Source organism: Lygodium microphyllum, chromosome 11 (genome assembly GCF_053477565.2).
Source record: "Lygodium microphyllum isolate KBCC chromosome 11, Lygodium_microphyllum_v1.1.10, whole genome shotgun sequence".
In the NCBI taxonomy this organism is placed as follows: domain Eukaryota; kingdom Viridiplantae; phylum Streptophyta; class Polypodiopsida; order Schizaeales; family Lygodiaceae; genus Lygodium; species Lygodium microphyllum.
Genome location: NC_141145.1, coordinates 18,904,274 through 18,921,605, shown reverse-complemented (window position 1 = coordinate 18,921,605; position 17,332 = coordinate 18,904,274). Strand labels below are relative to the sequence as shown.

Sequence of the window (17,332 nt, the reverse complement as noted above, 5' to 3'; positions counted from 1 at the left end):
CAAACGCAAAGATTGTGGGTGTTCTCCCGCGTAAATCTCAGCTCCGTGTACTCTCCTTCGGCTCTGATACCATGTGAGAGTGCGCTGCGGAAGAGAGAATACGAACACGGAGGGAGAGAGAGAGAGAGAGAGAAAGCATAAAATAAGGAAGAGAAATCTGCACTGACTGAAATGAATGCTGAATACAAACGGGAAGGTGGAAGGAGACTGATCAGTCTCTGCACACAGCCCACAGCGTCAATGAGGGCACCAGATCAGGCTGATGATGATGGCAGCACCACCACGAGGGAGAAGGAGTGTCAGAATCTGCAAGAAGACAAGTGATCAAATGGGGAGAGGGGTTGCCTATAAATAGGCAAAAGGACAAACCCTAACCCTAACCCTAAAAATGCCCTAAAATGGGCGCCTCACAACAGTGACCAAAAAGTGGCCGGGCAGCCAATGGCTGCCCACTAAAAGAGGCCAAAAAGAAATACACATCCTAAGACAGCCAGTCGAGAGTGACTAGCCTCCCCCATCATAACACATGATAGACATGTCAGAGCTCCTAATGTCCTCGTCTGACTCAGACTCAGGCTCACAGGCAGGAGATGACAAGGCATGACAAACATGACTGCTAACAGGGACAGTCCTTTGCAATATGACCCTCCTGTTTACAAATGAAGTATTTATTTGCAACCATTAATTACCTACACTATGCCGATGATTTCCAACCCTCTCTTTGTTGTTTTGACCTCTTTTTAAGCTGGTTTTCAGATCTACCACTTTCTCAACCTTAAATAACTTTTTATTCGGCCTCTCCCCACTCTCTTGGAAGCCCAAATCCTTCTCATGCAACAATGCATCAACTGTAGCAATAATCTTTATGACCTGAGACATCCTAGACATGGTGGATTTTGTGCAAAAATCCATAGTTTCTTTGAGCGGTCCACATACATATTTTTTCCACTTACTCATGAAAGGATACAAAGCGATAAAAAGTGATAAGCAACAATGCATTCCAAAACTTCTTATTATATTGCTCCAAATTCTTGCATTGCTTAGCATCAAGCTTATTCCAAGCTATTGTTTTATCCACCTCAAATGTACTTGTCAACCAACTTGATGCAAGCATTTGCTTCAATTGTACCCAAGTTGATTGTGCTCTACATTGCATCAAGAGCATGGTTCCCTTCAAAAAAGTGATTGTCTTTCGAATCTTTGAAGATTCAGTGAAGTTTCTTTCTGAATAGGCTACATCAAATTGCTGAACGAATGTCAAAGCTTTCAAACTATCTTGTGCACCACTGAAGGACTCAAATTTCATTGCCTTTCCACCCTCATCATAGTCTTTTGCTACCCCTTTGGATGTGAAGTATTCATATACTAGCCACTACAAAAAGGATGCATCTATTGCATTATAGATGCATTTACATAATGACCAAACCAAACAAAGCATTTGCATGACTAGCACTTGCTCCTTGAGCCCATAAGCATTGGGGAGTGCAGTTGCATTATCAAACATACCACTTTGTACCCACACATCAAGCCAATGCTGCAATACATAGGGTTTTACACATTTCCAGCCATACCTAAATACATTGGGCCTTGCACACCATGTTGCATACCATAGGGAGTTGTGCCATGCATTCCTGTATGTGATCCTTGTTCAACCATTGCATGAAAAATCGTGCTACCACAAAAGTATCTTAGTTGCCCCATCATTGCATGCATATCTGACTGTCCAAAATCCATTTGATTGGCACTTCCATGATGGCCTTGCATTTGCAGAGCTTGCCCCATAGGAACCAACTGTTTTGTTGCACTTTCATAATGGACTTGCATTTGCAGACCTTGCCCCCTAGGAACCAATTTGTTTGCTGCAATGGCTTCTTTGGATACTTCAAGTGAAGCCTTTGGCACCACCTTCAGTGCACCTTGCTATCCCAAAGGTGTAGAAGATGATTTCTTCTTTTTGCCCTTGTCGTCCTTCTTTCGAGCATTCAAAAATCGAATAGATTGAGGATCCTTTGCCAATTTAGCAAAGAGATTTTCTGTTGTCCTCATTTGATCCTTGAACTAGTCATCAAAATCCTCTTCCTCTTGCAAGTCATTAGCCTCATTTTGCCTTGAAGGCCTTGTATCCTGCCCAACAGCAACATTTTCAGCTTGCTGTCCATAATGTGAGCCTTGTCCAAGATCAAGCATTGCATTTTCTTCTTTTCCATGTGAATGTCCATACTAAGAGGTATAATTAGGTGCCTCAGGCCCACTGAATCAAGGGATTGAGTAGTATCCCGGCAATGGAACTATGAAACCAACCTTATTTATCAAATAGGGTGGTAAATCCTAATCGAGCACTTAATTATAATAATCAACAATAAGCATAAACTAAAATGCACACTTTACCTTAATGATCTTGGATAGTAGACACCCTCTTGGCCCCAAAACTAATGCCCATTTCAGTATTTCTTTAACTTATATTCCCAATGGATTGCTTGCAAGCTAAGATTTCATAATCTCCTTTGTTGATCCAAGAGTGCCTTGCTATAGATACAATCAGCAAAAAATTTGGGCAAATTGCCCCTTCATTTTCACCCAGGACTTGCTCTAATCAAACCCCAACTAGCCAAATGTTGCCCCAAATTCATAATGGATGGGCTGGCATCTGAAATCCCTAACAATACCACAAATTGCACTTGTTGATTTCAATGTATGATGCCTTCTACAGATGGCAAGGGTCCCAAGGTGGCTACTAAACCCTAATTATTGCTGTAAATTAGGGTTTACAGCAGAAATCCTCCTACTATCCACAAAATCTTGCTAGGGTCTACTCCAAATGGCTGGGAAATGTTAAGATCTTCTGAAAATTGACTGGAGAAGGTAAGAGAATGCCACAAGAAAGAGAAATTCCTGATTTCCACGTGGGAAATGGCTGAATTCTGCCTGCTGTTTGAAGGGCCATAAATGCGGTCACCAACCTGTTGATGTTGTCGCTAGCTCCAAATGGTGTTTCTCCTACTATCGCCTACTTGCTAAGGGCCCCATGTGGCTGTCGCCTAAAGCAATTTGCTGTCCTCTCCTCAGAAAATAGACCAGCAGCTCCTCACTCTCCCTCAAGCTGAAAACCAACTAAATGGCTAAAATCAAGTCCAAAAAACGTTTTCTCAGTTTGTATGTTTATTTGTGCCAAGTGGTAACCTAAACCCAATTTTCAGTATTATCCAGCTATTAAATTAATTTTCAAAATTAATTAATTCTGAAAAGTAATTTCAACCCTTCTAACCCTAACTAAAATTAAATGTGCCTATTTGATAATTGGCTAGGCCATTTGCAACCTAGAGTGGTCCCCAACTTGTGTTGACTTGTAGATTGGCCTTAATTAATTAATCAATGCCTAGTCCCTAAACCTAGGGAACAGGGACGTGGAAACAAGAACGGCATTCAAAAAATTAAAATTCATGAAAAAAAATCAATATTTCACTCATAATCCATGTGGACTCTGGAGTGTTATTAAAACCAAGGTATATAATCCACAAGGACAAATCATTTTGAGTTTTAACTTTAAGATATGATGCATCATTCTAAAACTACTCATTAGAAATTGAATTGTAACTTACAAGGCTCAAGAGGTAAGCTATTCAATTATAAAATGCATAATACATATGCCATAAATGATGAAACAATGAACAACGAACTAAACTTTGAAGTCTAAGATGAAAGAACATGCCCATGATCCCACTACCAAAAAACTTAAAATATTACAAATATGAAGTCTAATCTTTGAAAGAACATGCTCATGGCCCCAAAAAAGACTACAAATATACAGGCTAAACTCTAGATTGAAGCAAAATGCAGCATGCCAAAATAGCCCAAAGGGCAACTGCAAGACTGCAAGTACAAATATAATGTCGGCATGGCACAACAGCCCAAGTGTCACACGGTCATCAATGATCGTAGTATCATATACAATGTACATGTGTCATGTATCATGAGACTCATGATAAGTAAACTAAATCAAAGATCATCATCATGATTTGAGGCTGCTCTAGCTACTCCTGAAGTGCTAGCCTCATCATCATGTGTACCATGAATTGCTACATCTCCCTCAACATCAGCATGTGTCTCCTCTTTTTGCTGCATCTCCCACTTTGTGAATGGATCAGGCTTTGTTGTCATACTCTTACATAGCATCCCCAAATTAGCACTAACGAATACTAGATCGTTTGCCCTCTTCACACCAAGACGGTTCCTCTTCTTTGAAGCAATGTGAGCGTATGTACTCCACAATTGCTCCAAACAAGAGGAGCTAACTAACTCACTCAAAATACGGATGGCTAGTTGCTACAACTCAAGACCATCCAAACCATAGTTCTCAGCTGCCCCAATCTTACAGTGATTCTCTTGTGCATCCCCACAACCAAAAGAACCCCAAAAGGTCCTATAACATGAAAGTTGATCTCTGATCTTTTGTCTAGTACCATGATCAACAAGCACTAGACAAGACAATATAAGTCTCCATGCATCCGTAACCTCGGTGTCATTCTCCTGAACCTTGCCCTAGAACTCAGGATCCACAACAAATGCAGCTGCATGCATGGGTGAGCTATAGGAGTTCCACCTCGTCACAATTAAATGGCATATCTCCTCATACGCCTCATCATTTGGTGCCAACTCCAGCAGCTTTTCATTCAACCTATCCATAGCCTTATATACCTTGCCAATGCAAGGTTGCATAGCATCCATAACCCTCGATAAATGCACAATAGGTGATACCATAGCATCTATCCGCTTTACATCATCCCAAAAAGTGGAGTTATTTGCTTTCTCCAAGCATAAGATACCTATAGGAGTATCTGCCAATGTTGATGAGGTGAACTCATCACTAAGAAATAATTGCCTCAAGGCACCACTGCATTCTCTTAATCTGCCTAGCATCAAGAAGTTAAAGGCAAATCTGGTATCAAAGTATTTTAAAAGTGTCTTCTTCGACCGTAAAGAGAAGTGATGGCGAAGAAACTAGTGATTCAAAACAAAGCTAACCATTTGAGCTCCTTGCTCTATGACAGGTGCAATTGATGACAGGTTACCAATATCCTTTAGTAGGGTGTTCAAGCAATGAGCCATACAATATGAAACTGTGATATGTGGATAATATCCTTGGATAATAGCACCTGCTGTCCTATTTGCGGGCTCTCCATCTGCAACAAATCCCATAATATGCTCTAGGCCAATAAGCTCAATACTGTTAGCAGTCATGTTTGTCATGTCTTGTCATCTCCTGCCTGTGAGCCTCAGTCTGAGTCAGACGAGGACTTTAGGAGCTTTGACTTGTCTATCACTTGTTTTGACGGAGGAGGTAATTCATTCTAGAGCACTCAATTTATTGCATTTCAGTGCATTTTCTCCTCCAGTTGGGATTTTATGTGCATTTCCCGGGGCAGTTTCTGCATTCTTCAGCCTGCCTCACCTGCCGGACATTGTCCACCCTTTTCGGGATTTTTCTGAGCATTCCTGGCATTTTTACCAGCATTAAATGCTGGTCGGACATATTTATGGCCTCAAATTTCAAGTCGGCCAGTTTTTGGGTTTTTTGGCTATTTATAGCCATTTCCCACTTGGCAGTCAGTTGTATTATCATCTTCCCTCCTTCTTTGGCAGGTGCACACTCCGACTCCATCATCTTCCTCCGTCTTCGGTGCTGCCGTCATCATCAGCCTGATCTGGTGCCCTCATTGACGCTTCAGGCTGCGTGCAGGGACTGATCAGTCCATTTCAGTGTATTCACCATTCATTTCGGTCAGTGCAGATTTTCTTCCTTCATTCTCTGCTTTCTCTCTCTCTCCCTCTGTGTTCGTGTTTCTTCTTCCGTTGCGCACTCTCACATGGTATCAGAGCCTAACTGAGAGCACTGAGGAGAGCTTCCATTGCAGAGGAGGACACCATCAAGTGCAGCCTTTCTTCCCTCCTTTCCAGCCCTTGGCGGTGCTGTCCAGGCTGAAACACAGCCTTCCATACCTGTGTTTTGTTGTTTTGCAGCATCAAGAGGAGTAGGCGACAGTTTTCTAGGTGTTTGCAGCCTGCGTTTGCATCAAACGCAGCCAACAAGAGGTGGTCAACATCAGCAAAGGAGAAAGTGTCATCATCTGGAGGATAGGCGACAGTTTTTTTTCTCCAAGCGGCAGCATTTTCTCTCTCCTCTTGCAGGCGACAGCATCTTCCGGGCCTTTTCTGACATAGGTGGCTCCATCTTAACTGTCTGTTAATTGCAGATTGTTTGGTGATTGCAGATATATACGAAGATGTCTTATCACCAGTTCTTTGTTGATTCAGAGGATGAGGTCTCTATTCCTTCCTCTGAGAGACGGAGAGACTTTCGTGCTAGTTCACGCGACGACCGGAGATCACCTAGCCCATTTGACCGAGATCCCTCTATTTCCCGTTCTCTCCATGTTTCACAGAAGGCTCGTTCTACTAGCCTTCATATGCCTTCCATGGCACCCTCTATACAAGTGCCCGTACTCCCTTCTTTGCCCAAAGAAGACCGACTTGATGGTTCCAACTACTCGCTTTGGTCGTGTAAGGTGGAGTGTATCCTTGATACATTCGATCTTTGGGAGTTTGTTATCCACCCTATTTCCCGTCTAGTGGAGGATCCCACCGTTGGATCATCGATGGATCGTGCGGCCTTATGGGATCGGCTCAACTCACGAGCTCGACCTTTCCTCTTTATGAGCTTACAGGATTCTGTCCTAGTGCATGTGCGCAGGTTGCGGAAAGCAGCGGAAGTGTGGACAAAGCTTGCTTCTTTGTACCATCAGAAGACTTTTGCCCATCGGATTACTCTCGAGAAGAAATTACGGATGCTCGTTGTTGATGATTCTTCTTCCATGAAGGATCATATCAACAGGTTGGAGGACATGAGGGATGAGCTTGCGTCCCTTGACAGGATGATCTCTTCCGAGGATATGGCCATGATTCTTTTGACTCAGCTGCCATCTCCCCGTTTTGATGTCTTCTACACCAGCCTTCTTACATCGAGGACCCGTGAGAAGCTTCTATGGAAGGAGCTTGCCCCGCTTGTTTTGGAGCATGACGAGCGCGCCAAAGAGATGGCCAGCAGATCCACCTCCATCAAAGCTTTTGTTGCAGGTTCGAGAGGGGGGGACACAAAAGAAAGGGAAGTCACAGGCTAAAAGACAGGAGAGTTCTTCAGGTTCTGACTCCGACTCGGAGAAGCCTAAATACCCGGGTTGTCTTCACCGAGCAGGCCGTTTGTATTGAGGATTCTTCTACAAGGGCTGATATTACGACCGGTTGGCAAGAGAGCGGGCTTTATAGGCTCCATTCCCCTTCTCTTATGCAAGGATCTCCGAGGCAGTTGTCTATTGCTACACCCGTTCCCACTTGTGCACCCTCTTTTCCACAGGTTCCTTCCCATCCCCCACCCTCTCCTCCAGTGGTTCCCTCGTACCCCCCATCCCTTTCAGAGGGGGACGATCTCGATGATGCGGCTGTGGATTTCCTGGCCCCTACTGTGTTAGAGGGGGCTTCCCAGGATCACGAGGAGTTTCTTCATCGGCAATCTTCATCAACGGACTTCATCGACCTTGGCATTCCTCTTGCCACCCCAGGATCCGTTTCTCCCTTGGCCTTCCACCACATCCAGGATCTGAGAGGGGGTGTTAGCAGTCATGTTTGTTATGTCTTGTCATCTCCTGCCTGTGAGCCTCAGTCTGAGTCAGACGAGGACTTTAGGAGCTCTGACTTGTCTATCACTTGTTTTAACAGAGGAGGTAGCTCATTCTAGAGCACTCAGTTTATTGCATTCCAGTGCATTTTCTCCTCCAGTCGAGATTTTATGTGCATTTCCCGGGACAGTTTCTGCATTCTTCATCCTGCCTCACCTGTCGGACATTGTCCACCCTTTTCAGGATTTTTCTGAGCATTCCTGGTATTTTTACCAGTATTAAATGCTGGTCGGACATATTTATGGCCTCAAATTTCAGGTCGGCCAGTTTTTGGGTTTTTTGGCTATTTATAGCCATTTCCCACTTGGCAGTCAGTTGTATTATCAGCTTCCCTCCTTTGGCAGGTGCACACTCCGACTCCGTCATCTTCCTCCGTCTTCGGTGCTGCCATCATCATCAGCCTGATCTGGTGCCCTCACTGACGCTTCAGGCTGCGTGCAGGGACTGATCAGTCCATTTCAGTGTATTCAGCATTCATTTCAGTCAGTGTAGATTTTCTTCCTTCATTCTCTGCTTTCTCTCTCTCTCCCTCTGTGTTCCTGTTTCTTCTTCCGTTGCGCACTCTCACAAATACATGTAACCCACTCTCCTGCAAGTACATTTGCTGACTTTCCTGTCCCCAATGCATCATGTGAAGATATGAAATACATTTCCCCACGAGAATAAGCAACCATACCATGAATGGATCACTTGAGTGTATCACTCCAACCATCGGCAATCAAGGAAACTCCATTTTTAGCCCACTAGCTCTTTCTAGTCACTGTTGCTTGCTCAACAAGGCGCTTTTCCTTGTCGAGCAAAGTGGTGTGTAAGGTCTCTAATGATGAGGTACATACGAAGGGCCATACTCACCAATCTTCAAGCAACATCAATTTAAAATACTCTAACCTGGCTACACGAAATTGAATGTGGTTATGATAAAAAAAGCGTGCCACTGATGTATCCACTGCTTCCTTTTTCTTGGATCCCAACTAGTATCAAGTGTGCTCTGTCTATGTGCAACATGTGGCGTTGATGCCATGGCCGATGCAATGTCTGCAATAGGTGTGGAGGTGGCACTTCCTGATACTAACCTTGCTCTAGACACATCTCATGGGAATGGTGTCACAAAAGTTGTAGGGTTAATTGCAACATGTCATGGTCTAGATGCAAGATAAGCTTGTTGACCTACTACACGGTCACGAAGCTTCCTTTGCTTCTCCAAGGTCACATTCGGACAAAACTATACCTCTGAATATGGCTCATGTAGGAGATGAGCTCGGACATGATTATGTATAAAATGGAACAAGTGGCAATTGGTATTCCATATTCTAATATTTAAGTGGCTTTGAAAAATTAAAATCAATAAAAATTTGAAATACAAATGCTCGGCTCAATGGATTACCTTGTTTGCTCGACTAGTTCGCTTGTATGGGCAAAGCTTACAAGCCCATGGTCGAGATCCTCCAACACTCAATGGGTGGTCAACATTTACTTCTTCCCACCATGACCAATCATTGGACCTTCTTCCTCGACCACCAGCCCGACAAGCGGGGCGGGAAGATGAAGCCATTTTAGGCTGAAATTTGAAATAGAAATGGCTTGAGAGAAGGGAGAAGGCTCAAGAGTCAAGAGTCAATAGAGAAGGGAAAAGGAGAAAAGGGAGAAGAAAGAAGAGAAGAGGAGAAGTATGGAGAACTTGGAACTTGGAGAAGAAGGAAGACTCAAGAGAAGAGGAGAAGAAGAAAGAGAAGGGAGAAGAAAGAAGGAAGAAGAGAAGAGAGAAGTGAAGAGAAGGAAGAGAAGGAAGACGAAAGAAGAGAGGTTGAAGGCAGGAGGAGACAGGGGGACTAGCGGCTGGCCATTGACAGACAGGGGGACTGGCCCTGCCGATGGAATGGGCGGACTGGTCACTGGCTGCTGCAGCAGACGGGACAAGAAGCACAGCGGGACGTGCGTCATGCAGACAAGAGAGAGGCGGGCAGGAACGCGTAGGTCCAAGATGGACAAGCAAGCGGGAGCAACAAGCGGTCCGAAGGTAAGTGGGATGCCACGTGGCGTTCCCTGTCCGAAACGAGACAGTGAACGTTCCACAGATTTGCAACATGTCCCACGCAGTAGGGAATGCATTCCTTGCTGCGTTCCCTGTCTGAAACGAGACAGGGAACATTCCACAGATTTGCAACGTGTCCCACGTCGTAGGGAACGCATTCCCTGCTACGTTCCCTGAGAACATTCCATAGATTTGCAACATGTCCCATGACGGCTTCGTGCCGAGGAAGACGATTCCGCGTGCCGAGGGGCTGTTCCGACCGTTTCCTATTTCTATGCTCCATGGTCTGCAACCTAAAATCTGTGAAAACAACTGATCGAGACTACTAAAATCAGAGCCTATAAAAAGGCTATAAAAAATGCCACAAATAATGCACGTCGACTGCAATTAATGCAGCCGACTGGACAACAGTTGTCCAACTACTGCTCAACTTACCAACTACCACGTGGCACTCGGCCAGTACCTGACGCTTGCTACACCAGCTGCTCCTACCTATCCACCAGCTCTAACACAACTAAGTGGAACCCATCTACAAAAAGCCAATCTCTGCCGACATCCAATAGAGCCAAATAGCCTCCATAGCTATGGAACAAAGGGGGTGATACTAAGCCTCTATAGAAGAAAGTGCCACATAGCTCCTGATCCAAGGGAGACGAGAGGGAGATGAAGAAACCAAGAGCACACACACAAAAGCAGTGGAGACTTGAGCACACAGAGAGATAGGGCTGAATTCTTCTGCTTCTTTCTTCTTCTTCTTCTTCCACACAAAAGAACTAAGTCTACAACATGACAAAAGACTAATATGAAAAGTACCATAACATATATACACACAATCACTAAGTGTGAACTCGCTAAGGAAAGAAAAGGTGGCATAATGAATGTGCCATAACCAAGGGTGGATTACGTGGGTGTGGTCCAACTATAGAATCACTCGCATATCCGCATGTTGGTCACCTAACATGCCAATGAGTAATATCTTGCCACATCACTAAGACATGTAGAACCTATAGTAGATAGTCTTGAATCCACATCACCTGCCGAATCCAAGTCACCCCATCCAAAAAGAGTATCCCCCTCTCCATACATAATCCCATAGGATTGAGTCCCTTGTATAGCACAAAACGCACAAAGCGGCTTGCCAATAAGCCTAAGTAGGAGTCTTCATAAAAGAAGACCGGAAATATCTAGCCAGGTATGAATAAGCCAGATCAACAAACCAATAAGGCACCTATAATGGGTAGCATCTGAAAGGGGATCGTCGGTAGCCAAAAATTTGGACTTTGGGTCCATGGGGCAAGAAATAGGCTGACACTCGGCCATGCCAAATTCCGAAAGTAACTCAAAAATGTACTTGTGCCCTAAGCCATCTAATATATCTCCAAGCCAAGAAAGAAATGTAGGATCCCAAGATCCGATACACCGCTCTAGGGTACATTAAGATTAGATCTAATATGAAAGGATTTCCATCCTTTGCCTACCATGTCCCTATCCGTCCCCCTTGGGCTACACATGCGGCCACCATACTCGTGCCCAATCAGCCCATGCCCACTTTTGGATCCAGTGTGCACACATCCCGCATACATGGTGGGCACTCTAGGGTTCATTCCCAAGTATACTCCACTCCCCAACCCTGCCCCTACTATTCCTTCCTCAACACTACCACTCCCATTGCTACATTGAAGAATGCTTTCACAGATAAGAATCATTTTAACAGTTCAAATTACACTACTTAGTCTAACCTTATGCAACAAGTGCTTGAATCTCTTTGGGGCCTAATAGTTGGTTTAGAGTCCACATTGACCCTCAACTAGCCCACCCTAACCATATTTGTCAATGGAGAGCTTGCAATGCTACACCAAATGTCAAGTTAATGCAAGGGTGAAGAGGAACATGAACATGGAGAGAAAAGGAGAAGAGAAAAGACAGTATGAAGAGAAGAAAAATCTACATTGAATTTGAAATGAATGTTGAATACAATAAGGACTTATCAATCCATTCACATAGCGCAAAGCATCGTTGAGGGGCGATGGATCAGAGCAGAAAATGATGACAGCACAAGAGATAGTGATGATAGAGAGATGGTGACGGAGACGGAGTGTGCAGCCAGCATCCCTCACAAATGCTGAAGAAGAATAGCCAAGTCAAGAGTCTGCACCTACAAGAGGAAGAAGAGAATGATCTACCCCAAGTGGAGGGCTGGCTATTATAGCCAAAAGGCCCTAAAACTCGCTGACTGGGGCCTCAAAAATGAAATCACATTAAAAATTGGCCCAGCAGCCCAAATAATGCACAAAATGTTGCTAAACCAAGGTAAATAGGCCGCCCTGCTCCAAACACACTTCTCCCTCTCCTCCATTTGTCTGTGTTTTGCATTTTGCATTTTGCATTTTGCGTTTTGCATTTAGGGTTTGAGTTTTGAACATCACTGTCTATGGTTTTGTGTTTCAATCATGGTCGTACATTCTGTGTTTCCTCAGTGCAAACCCTAGCAATTTCTTCACATCATCCTCTAACATTCTCAACGTATTCCCACCATTGGTGAATAGTAATTGATACTACTGAAACCCCAACTTGTAGCAGTCATTAGGGTTTCCACAGCCACCTTCGGATCTATGCTCAATTATTGAAGACCCACATACTCGATGTAGCAACTGAAGGCATTAATTTGCAGCTGATATGAGGGGTAGCCCATTCTCAAATTATTGTGGGCCACATGTAAAACCCAAACTGAGCCCAAATTGTTCTACAATCAAGGGGCAAATTGTGCCCAATAGGTGTTGGTCCTTTATGGCAGCCATTGCCATTGTATTGGAGATTGAAGGAGATCAATCCATATCGCAATGTACTTTAACCTTATAGCAATACAAGATAAAGAAATACCACAAGGGGCGCCAGTTGCTAGGGGAAATCTAGTGTTGACTATCCAAGATCAAGTGGTAAAGTATGTATTTCCAAATTTGTGTATTTAATGCTTGCTGTAATTTCAGTTAAATCATGTTATCACCACCCTTGTCAAGAAGGCAGGTTGGATTTGGTATAAGTATTTTCTAATGATTAGATAGTTCCTTTTTGTTTATCTAAGAGGTTCATAAAAATCTTGAGGTAATATAGATATCGTAAAAGAATTCCTTCGTTTAATCCCATAGCTAAAGGTAAAATCAAGATGGACACTTTTTCTTTTTCTCTTGATACAAACCCATGTCCTATCCCTTCTATCTATCCCTAGTTTGAATCTCTCCTCCCCCCACCCCATTCCCCACAACATTCCGCTTCTAGAACGTTCCCCAACCAAGAAATGTTGTCAGGAACACAACATTCTTGGCTAACAAGATAAGACAATTTTGGCCTTGAAAGAAGGGGACATAGCAACATGGAACGGGCGGAACGGGGCCTTGGAACGCCGTTCCCTAGCAGTCAAAAACAGGGAACGCGTTCCCATGTCAGCCATTCCACAATGTTCAAACTCTCTCGTTGCGTGTTGGGAATGCGTTCCTTTTTTTGGGGAGGTTGGGGTGGTATGGGGTGTTGTGGGTGGAGTAGATGTTGATAGTTTATTGAGTACTCTTTGGTAACTACTCAATACATTAGTGTGGTCTCCATATTCAAATTTCAGTGTGAGTTAATTTTTGTATGTACTATTGGCCATGCCACTTGGGAATTCGCTCTTTCATGACGCTTTGATATGTTAGTCAATCTTCAAAAATTTATAAATTATGGCTCTTGAGTCTATAAAGTTAATCATTAGAGTTAATATTTTTTGGTTGTGTGCAATGTACTCAAGTCTTATTTGCAACATCAATTGGTCTTAATATATCTCGCACCATTCATGCAATATGATGTTTAAAGTGTGCTTTAGAGTGTCTTTGAACACTTATGAAGTTGTTTAATGCATAATTACTTTTTAAATGCTAAATTTTATATATTTTTTAATTCCATGTTTCCCCGGTTCCCGAAATGGGACCTCCTCGTTCCAATTGCATTTCCCATTCCCGTTACCATTGCCCATTTCCCATTCCATGTGGCTATGGAAGGGGGCTATCTTGGTGGCCATGCATTTGTTCGTGAATGTTTTTTTGTCTTCATCTTCACTTCAACATTTCATCTCCCATTCCTACTATCACAACTCATCTCAGCAATCCCCCCCTCATTCATGGCTACTCACAACCCACTCGTATCAATCCCCCCCCCTCTCTCTCTCTCATGACTTGATCACCAAGGTCCAAATTATCATTGGCTACCACTACTCTGGAGCCAAGCTAGGTGAAACCCACCTAGAGATTAGTGATGGTGAGATGAAATGAACACCAAGCGCCCCACTCATGGTGGAGAAACACATTGAAGGACGTGCAAGCTGTCACCAAGGGAGCTAATAAGATGTGCACTCTTTTTTTGGAAGAGGAAGGAAAAGAGCTATCCTTTTGCAAACAATTGAAAATTGACACTAAGAAGAGGCAAGAGCTCCAAGTATGTGTAGTAAATCGAGATACGACGACATGCAGCCATTCAACCTACTACATTTTTTTCATGGCCAACAACAAATGCACCATACCAACAATCTAAGACGAGGCTTGTTGCCAAGGATTTTGCACAAGGAGCAAGATTGAACAACTCTGAGACCTTTGCTCCAACCACCTGTATGTCTACCATTCAGGTTGTTTTGGCTCTTGCAAGCCACCACCACTAGCCCGTGTATCAGACGGACGTGAAGTATGCATTCCTAAAAGACATCCTTCAAGAAGATATCTATATTTATCAACCTCTACATCTCAGTGTGTCAAAAAGGAGAACCATGTGTATCACTTGCAAAAGGCTCTCTATGGCCCAAAGCAAGCTCCCAGCTAGTCATCTATGTTGTCACCCTAATCTGCTCGCCTCAACCACAGCTGCATTTTCAGTCCCATACTAATTTGTTGTTGTAAATGGAACCTGCCGCATTTTCATCATCTACTTCCGCCTAGACTGCTACCACATCATCCACATTTGCGATTGCAATTTTTCTACTCCTCTACCCATCTAACATTGTTACAATCCAATATTGTTGCATTTGCTGCAAGACACCTTCATAGGCTACCATGTTATGTTTTGGGATCCATCAAAGTACAACACACTCTCCAACACATTATCTTTGTCTCAATCCTTGAGACAAGAGAGTTCAAGATTTAGTATCCATCACCACATGGTCTATTTGCAACATTGACCATTGTATTTAATTAAGATTCATCCATTTCGTGATTCATTGTCTCTGAGTTATCCTAATCCTAGTTGTGTCCTATTATTAGTTTGTGCTTTGTCGTATAATTGTATTTGAGTTTCTGTGTCAAGGCGTTTCTTTACATCCACTTCTTTCTCAAATTGAAGATCTATCAACTTTCAAAAAGTATTTTGATCTCTTGGCACAAGTATATCTCCAAGCTTCTCTCAAAGTTTAATATAGCTTCCTACAAACCAATTTCATCCCCCATGTACCCAAAGTCCAAGCTTTCTATTATTATAGGTGATAGGTGATCCCCTTCAGATGCCACCCACTATGGTTGCCTTGTCAACTCTCTCATATGGCTCATTCATACAAGGCTCAACATTTTTGATATGGTGGCTCACTGGAGAGAGCTGCACTCTACATTTTGCAATGTTTACAAGGGACTCCATCCGATGAGATCATATGTGGAAAGGGAGACAATCTTGCAAAATGGAGCGACTTTGATTAGACTGGAGACGTCTATACTCAACGTTCAACTATGAGTTTTGTTTTCTCCCTTGGATCTAGAGTTGTCTCTTGGAACAATAAGAAGCAATCTACCATGGCTCTTTTATCAATGGAGACTGACACAAAAACTAGTATGGCTCCACCACATATTGGCATGCTCTATAGTATTACAAGTTGACAATAACAACACTCTTACTTTGCAAAGAACCCATGTTCCATGCTCGCACGAAACACACTAAGGTGCAGTACCATTATATTCCAGAGAAAATTGTGGAGTCAGAGTTAGCAACGGTTACTCCCACAAAGGACAATGCAAGGGTTCTCTTCACGAAGCCTCTATCTCCTGCTTCTATGCTCCATTGCACAAATTTGTTAAGATTTGAGAGCGGTGTTAGCATTTCATGTTGTCCATCTCTTGGTTGTGATGTTTGTCAAAGTCTAACAGAGGAGTTGGTGCTCTGAAAGTCATTGCATTCCATTTTCCAGTTAGTTTTGGTTTGGTGTGTTCGCACTGTATATAACAATCTGGTTCGAGTGCATTTTGGTTTGCACCTGTTTTAGGTTGCATTCACACTGGGCAGCAGATGCTTTTGCTGGATGACAGCATTTTGATGCAAATGCAGCCGACTGCTGCCGGTCAGCCTGTTTCGTACTGGGGCAGCTGTCCCTCACTCCTGCACACTCAATCATCATCTCAGCCAGCACTCTCTCTCCTCAGCCTGCTTCATCCCACCCAGCTCCCTAATCCGGTGCCCTCACTGATGTGTATCAGCTGCATGAAGGGACTGATCAGTCCAGCCCTGTATTCACCACTCTATTTCAGATCAGTTCGGTCCATTCTTTCATTCTTCTGCTTTCTTTTCTGTCCCTTTCTTCCCTTCTCATTTCTTCCCTTGCCCACTCTCGCATACACACACTTGCAAGATTAAATGAATTCAACAACAAAGAGTTCGATTGTTTTTGTGTATTTCCACTGTTTTCATAATGGTCAGATGCCGCTAAGATGGAAGCGAGGTGCACACCTCCTTGATATGTAGAAAGCCTTCATTGGAATGCACTGATCGCCACGCTGCAAGCTAGCAGGTTTCAGGAGGAGGCTGTTGTGGCGCAATGAGTTGTCGTCAATTTTCTTGACCACTTTGGCAGGGCGCGAGGGCAAGTTCTGCGGGAGGAGGTGCACTTTCTCCTTGCTCTTGGCCAGTAGACTCTCTGCCGCCTTGTCGAAGATGATTCTGCTGCTGGAAGGGCCTGCCGGTCCCTCAAGGTCCTGAACGGAGGCGAACTCGGACGATGGCTGCTGCGGCATGCTGGTGGACGCGTGACGCGTGCACAGGAGAAGCTCGCTGGCGCAGGAGCAGGAGCTCCGAGCCGCCTCGCATGGCGCGTCGATCAGGAAGATGGCCCGGCTCTGTGTGGAGAGCTTCTGCACGAGGTGGTAGCCACTCCGTAGTGTTGCCATGGCAAAATGGCTAGAGCTCAGGGGAACCCTGTCTACAGTAGGAGTAGAGTATGGCGTTTTCCGCACGCATTCTTGTTATGTCGTTTAAAACTTTGAGACACGTTTACAAAAACTGATGCATGAAAAAAACAGAACTTTTGAGACACCTTAGGGACTACACCTCCTGAGAGGAGAGAGAATAATACATAATAATTGGAGTCTAGATAATAATACCAGAAGCAAGGGGACTGCTTAAGCTGAGGGCCTGCTTGAGCCTAAAAGCATAGGGGCAGTTTCCATTAAAACAATCGTTAATACTAAGGTTATTAAGCCTTAGATCTAAATGGCCCTTAAATTGCAACGCAATGCTAAGGTAAGGGTGCCAAATTAGTAACATCTACCAATCGCCTCTTCAATCTTCATTTGTG

The 17,332-nt window shown here is 43.8% G+C and overlaps 1 protein-coding gene across 2 annotated transcripts in view; it reads right to left on the bottom strand.

The window, feature by feature from the left end:
• Positions 1-17,048, bottom strand: part of LOC148028596 (protein RETARDED ROOT GROWTH-LIKE-like) — a 28,483-nt gene extending 11,435 nt beyond the window's left edge. The window contains exon 1 of one of the 2 annotated variants that reach the window (XM_087688859.1): positions 16,489-17,048. In XM_087688859.1, the coding sequence (XP_087544985.1) occupies positions 16,489-16,925 (437 nt within the window). In that variant the 5' untranslated portion in view covers positions 16,926-17,048. The remainder of the gene's footprint in view (positions 1-16,488) is intronic. The other variant, XM_087688861.1, reaches the window with a different exon arrangement.
• Between the last annotated feature and the right edge of the window lie 284 nt (positions 17,049-17,332).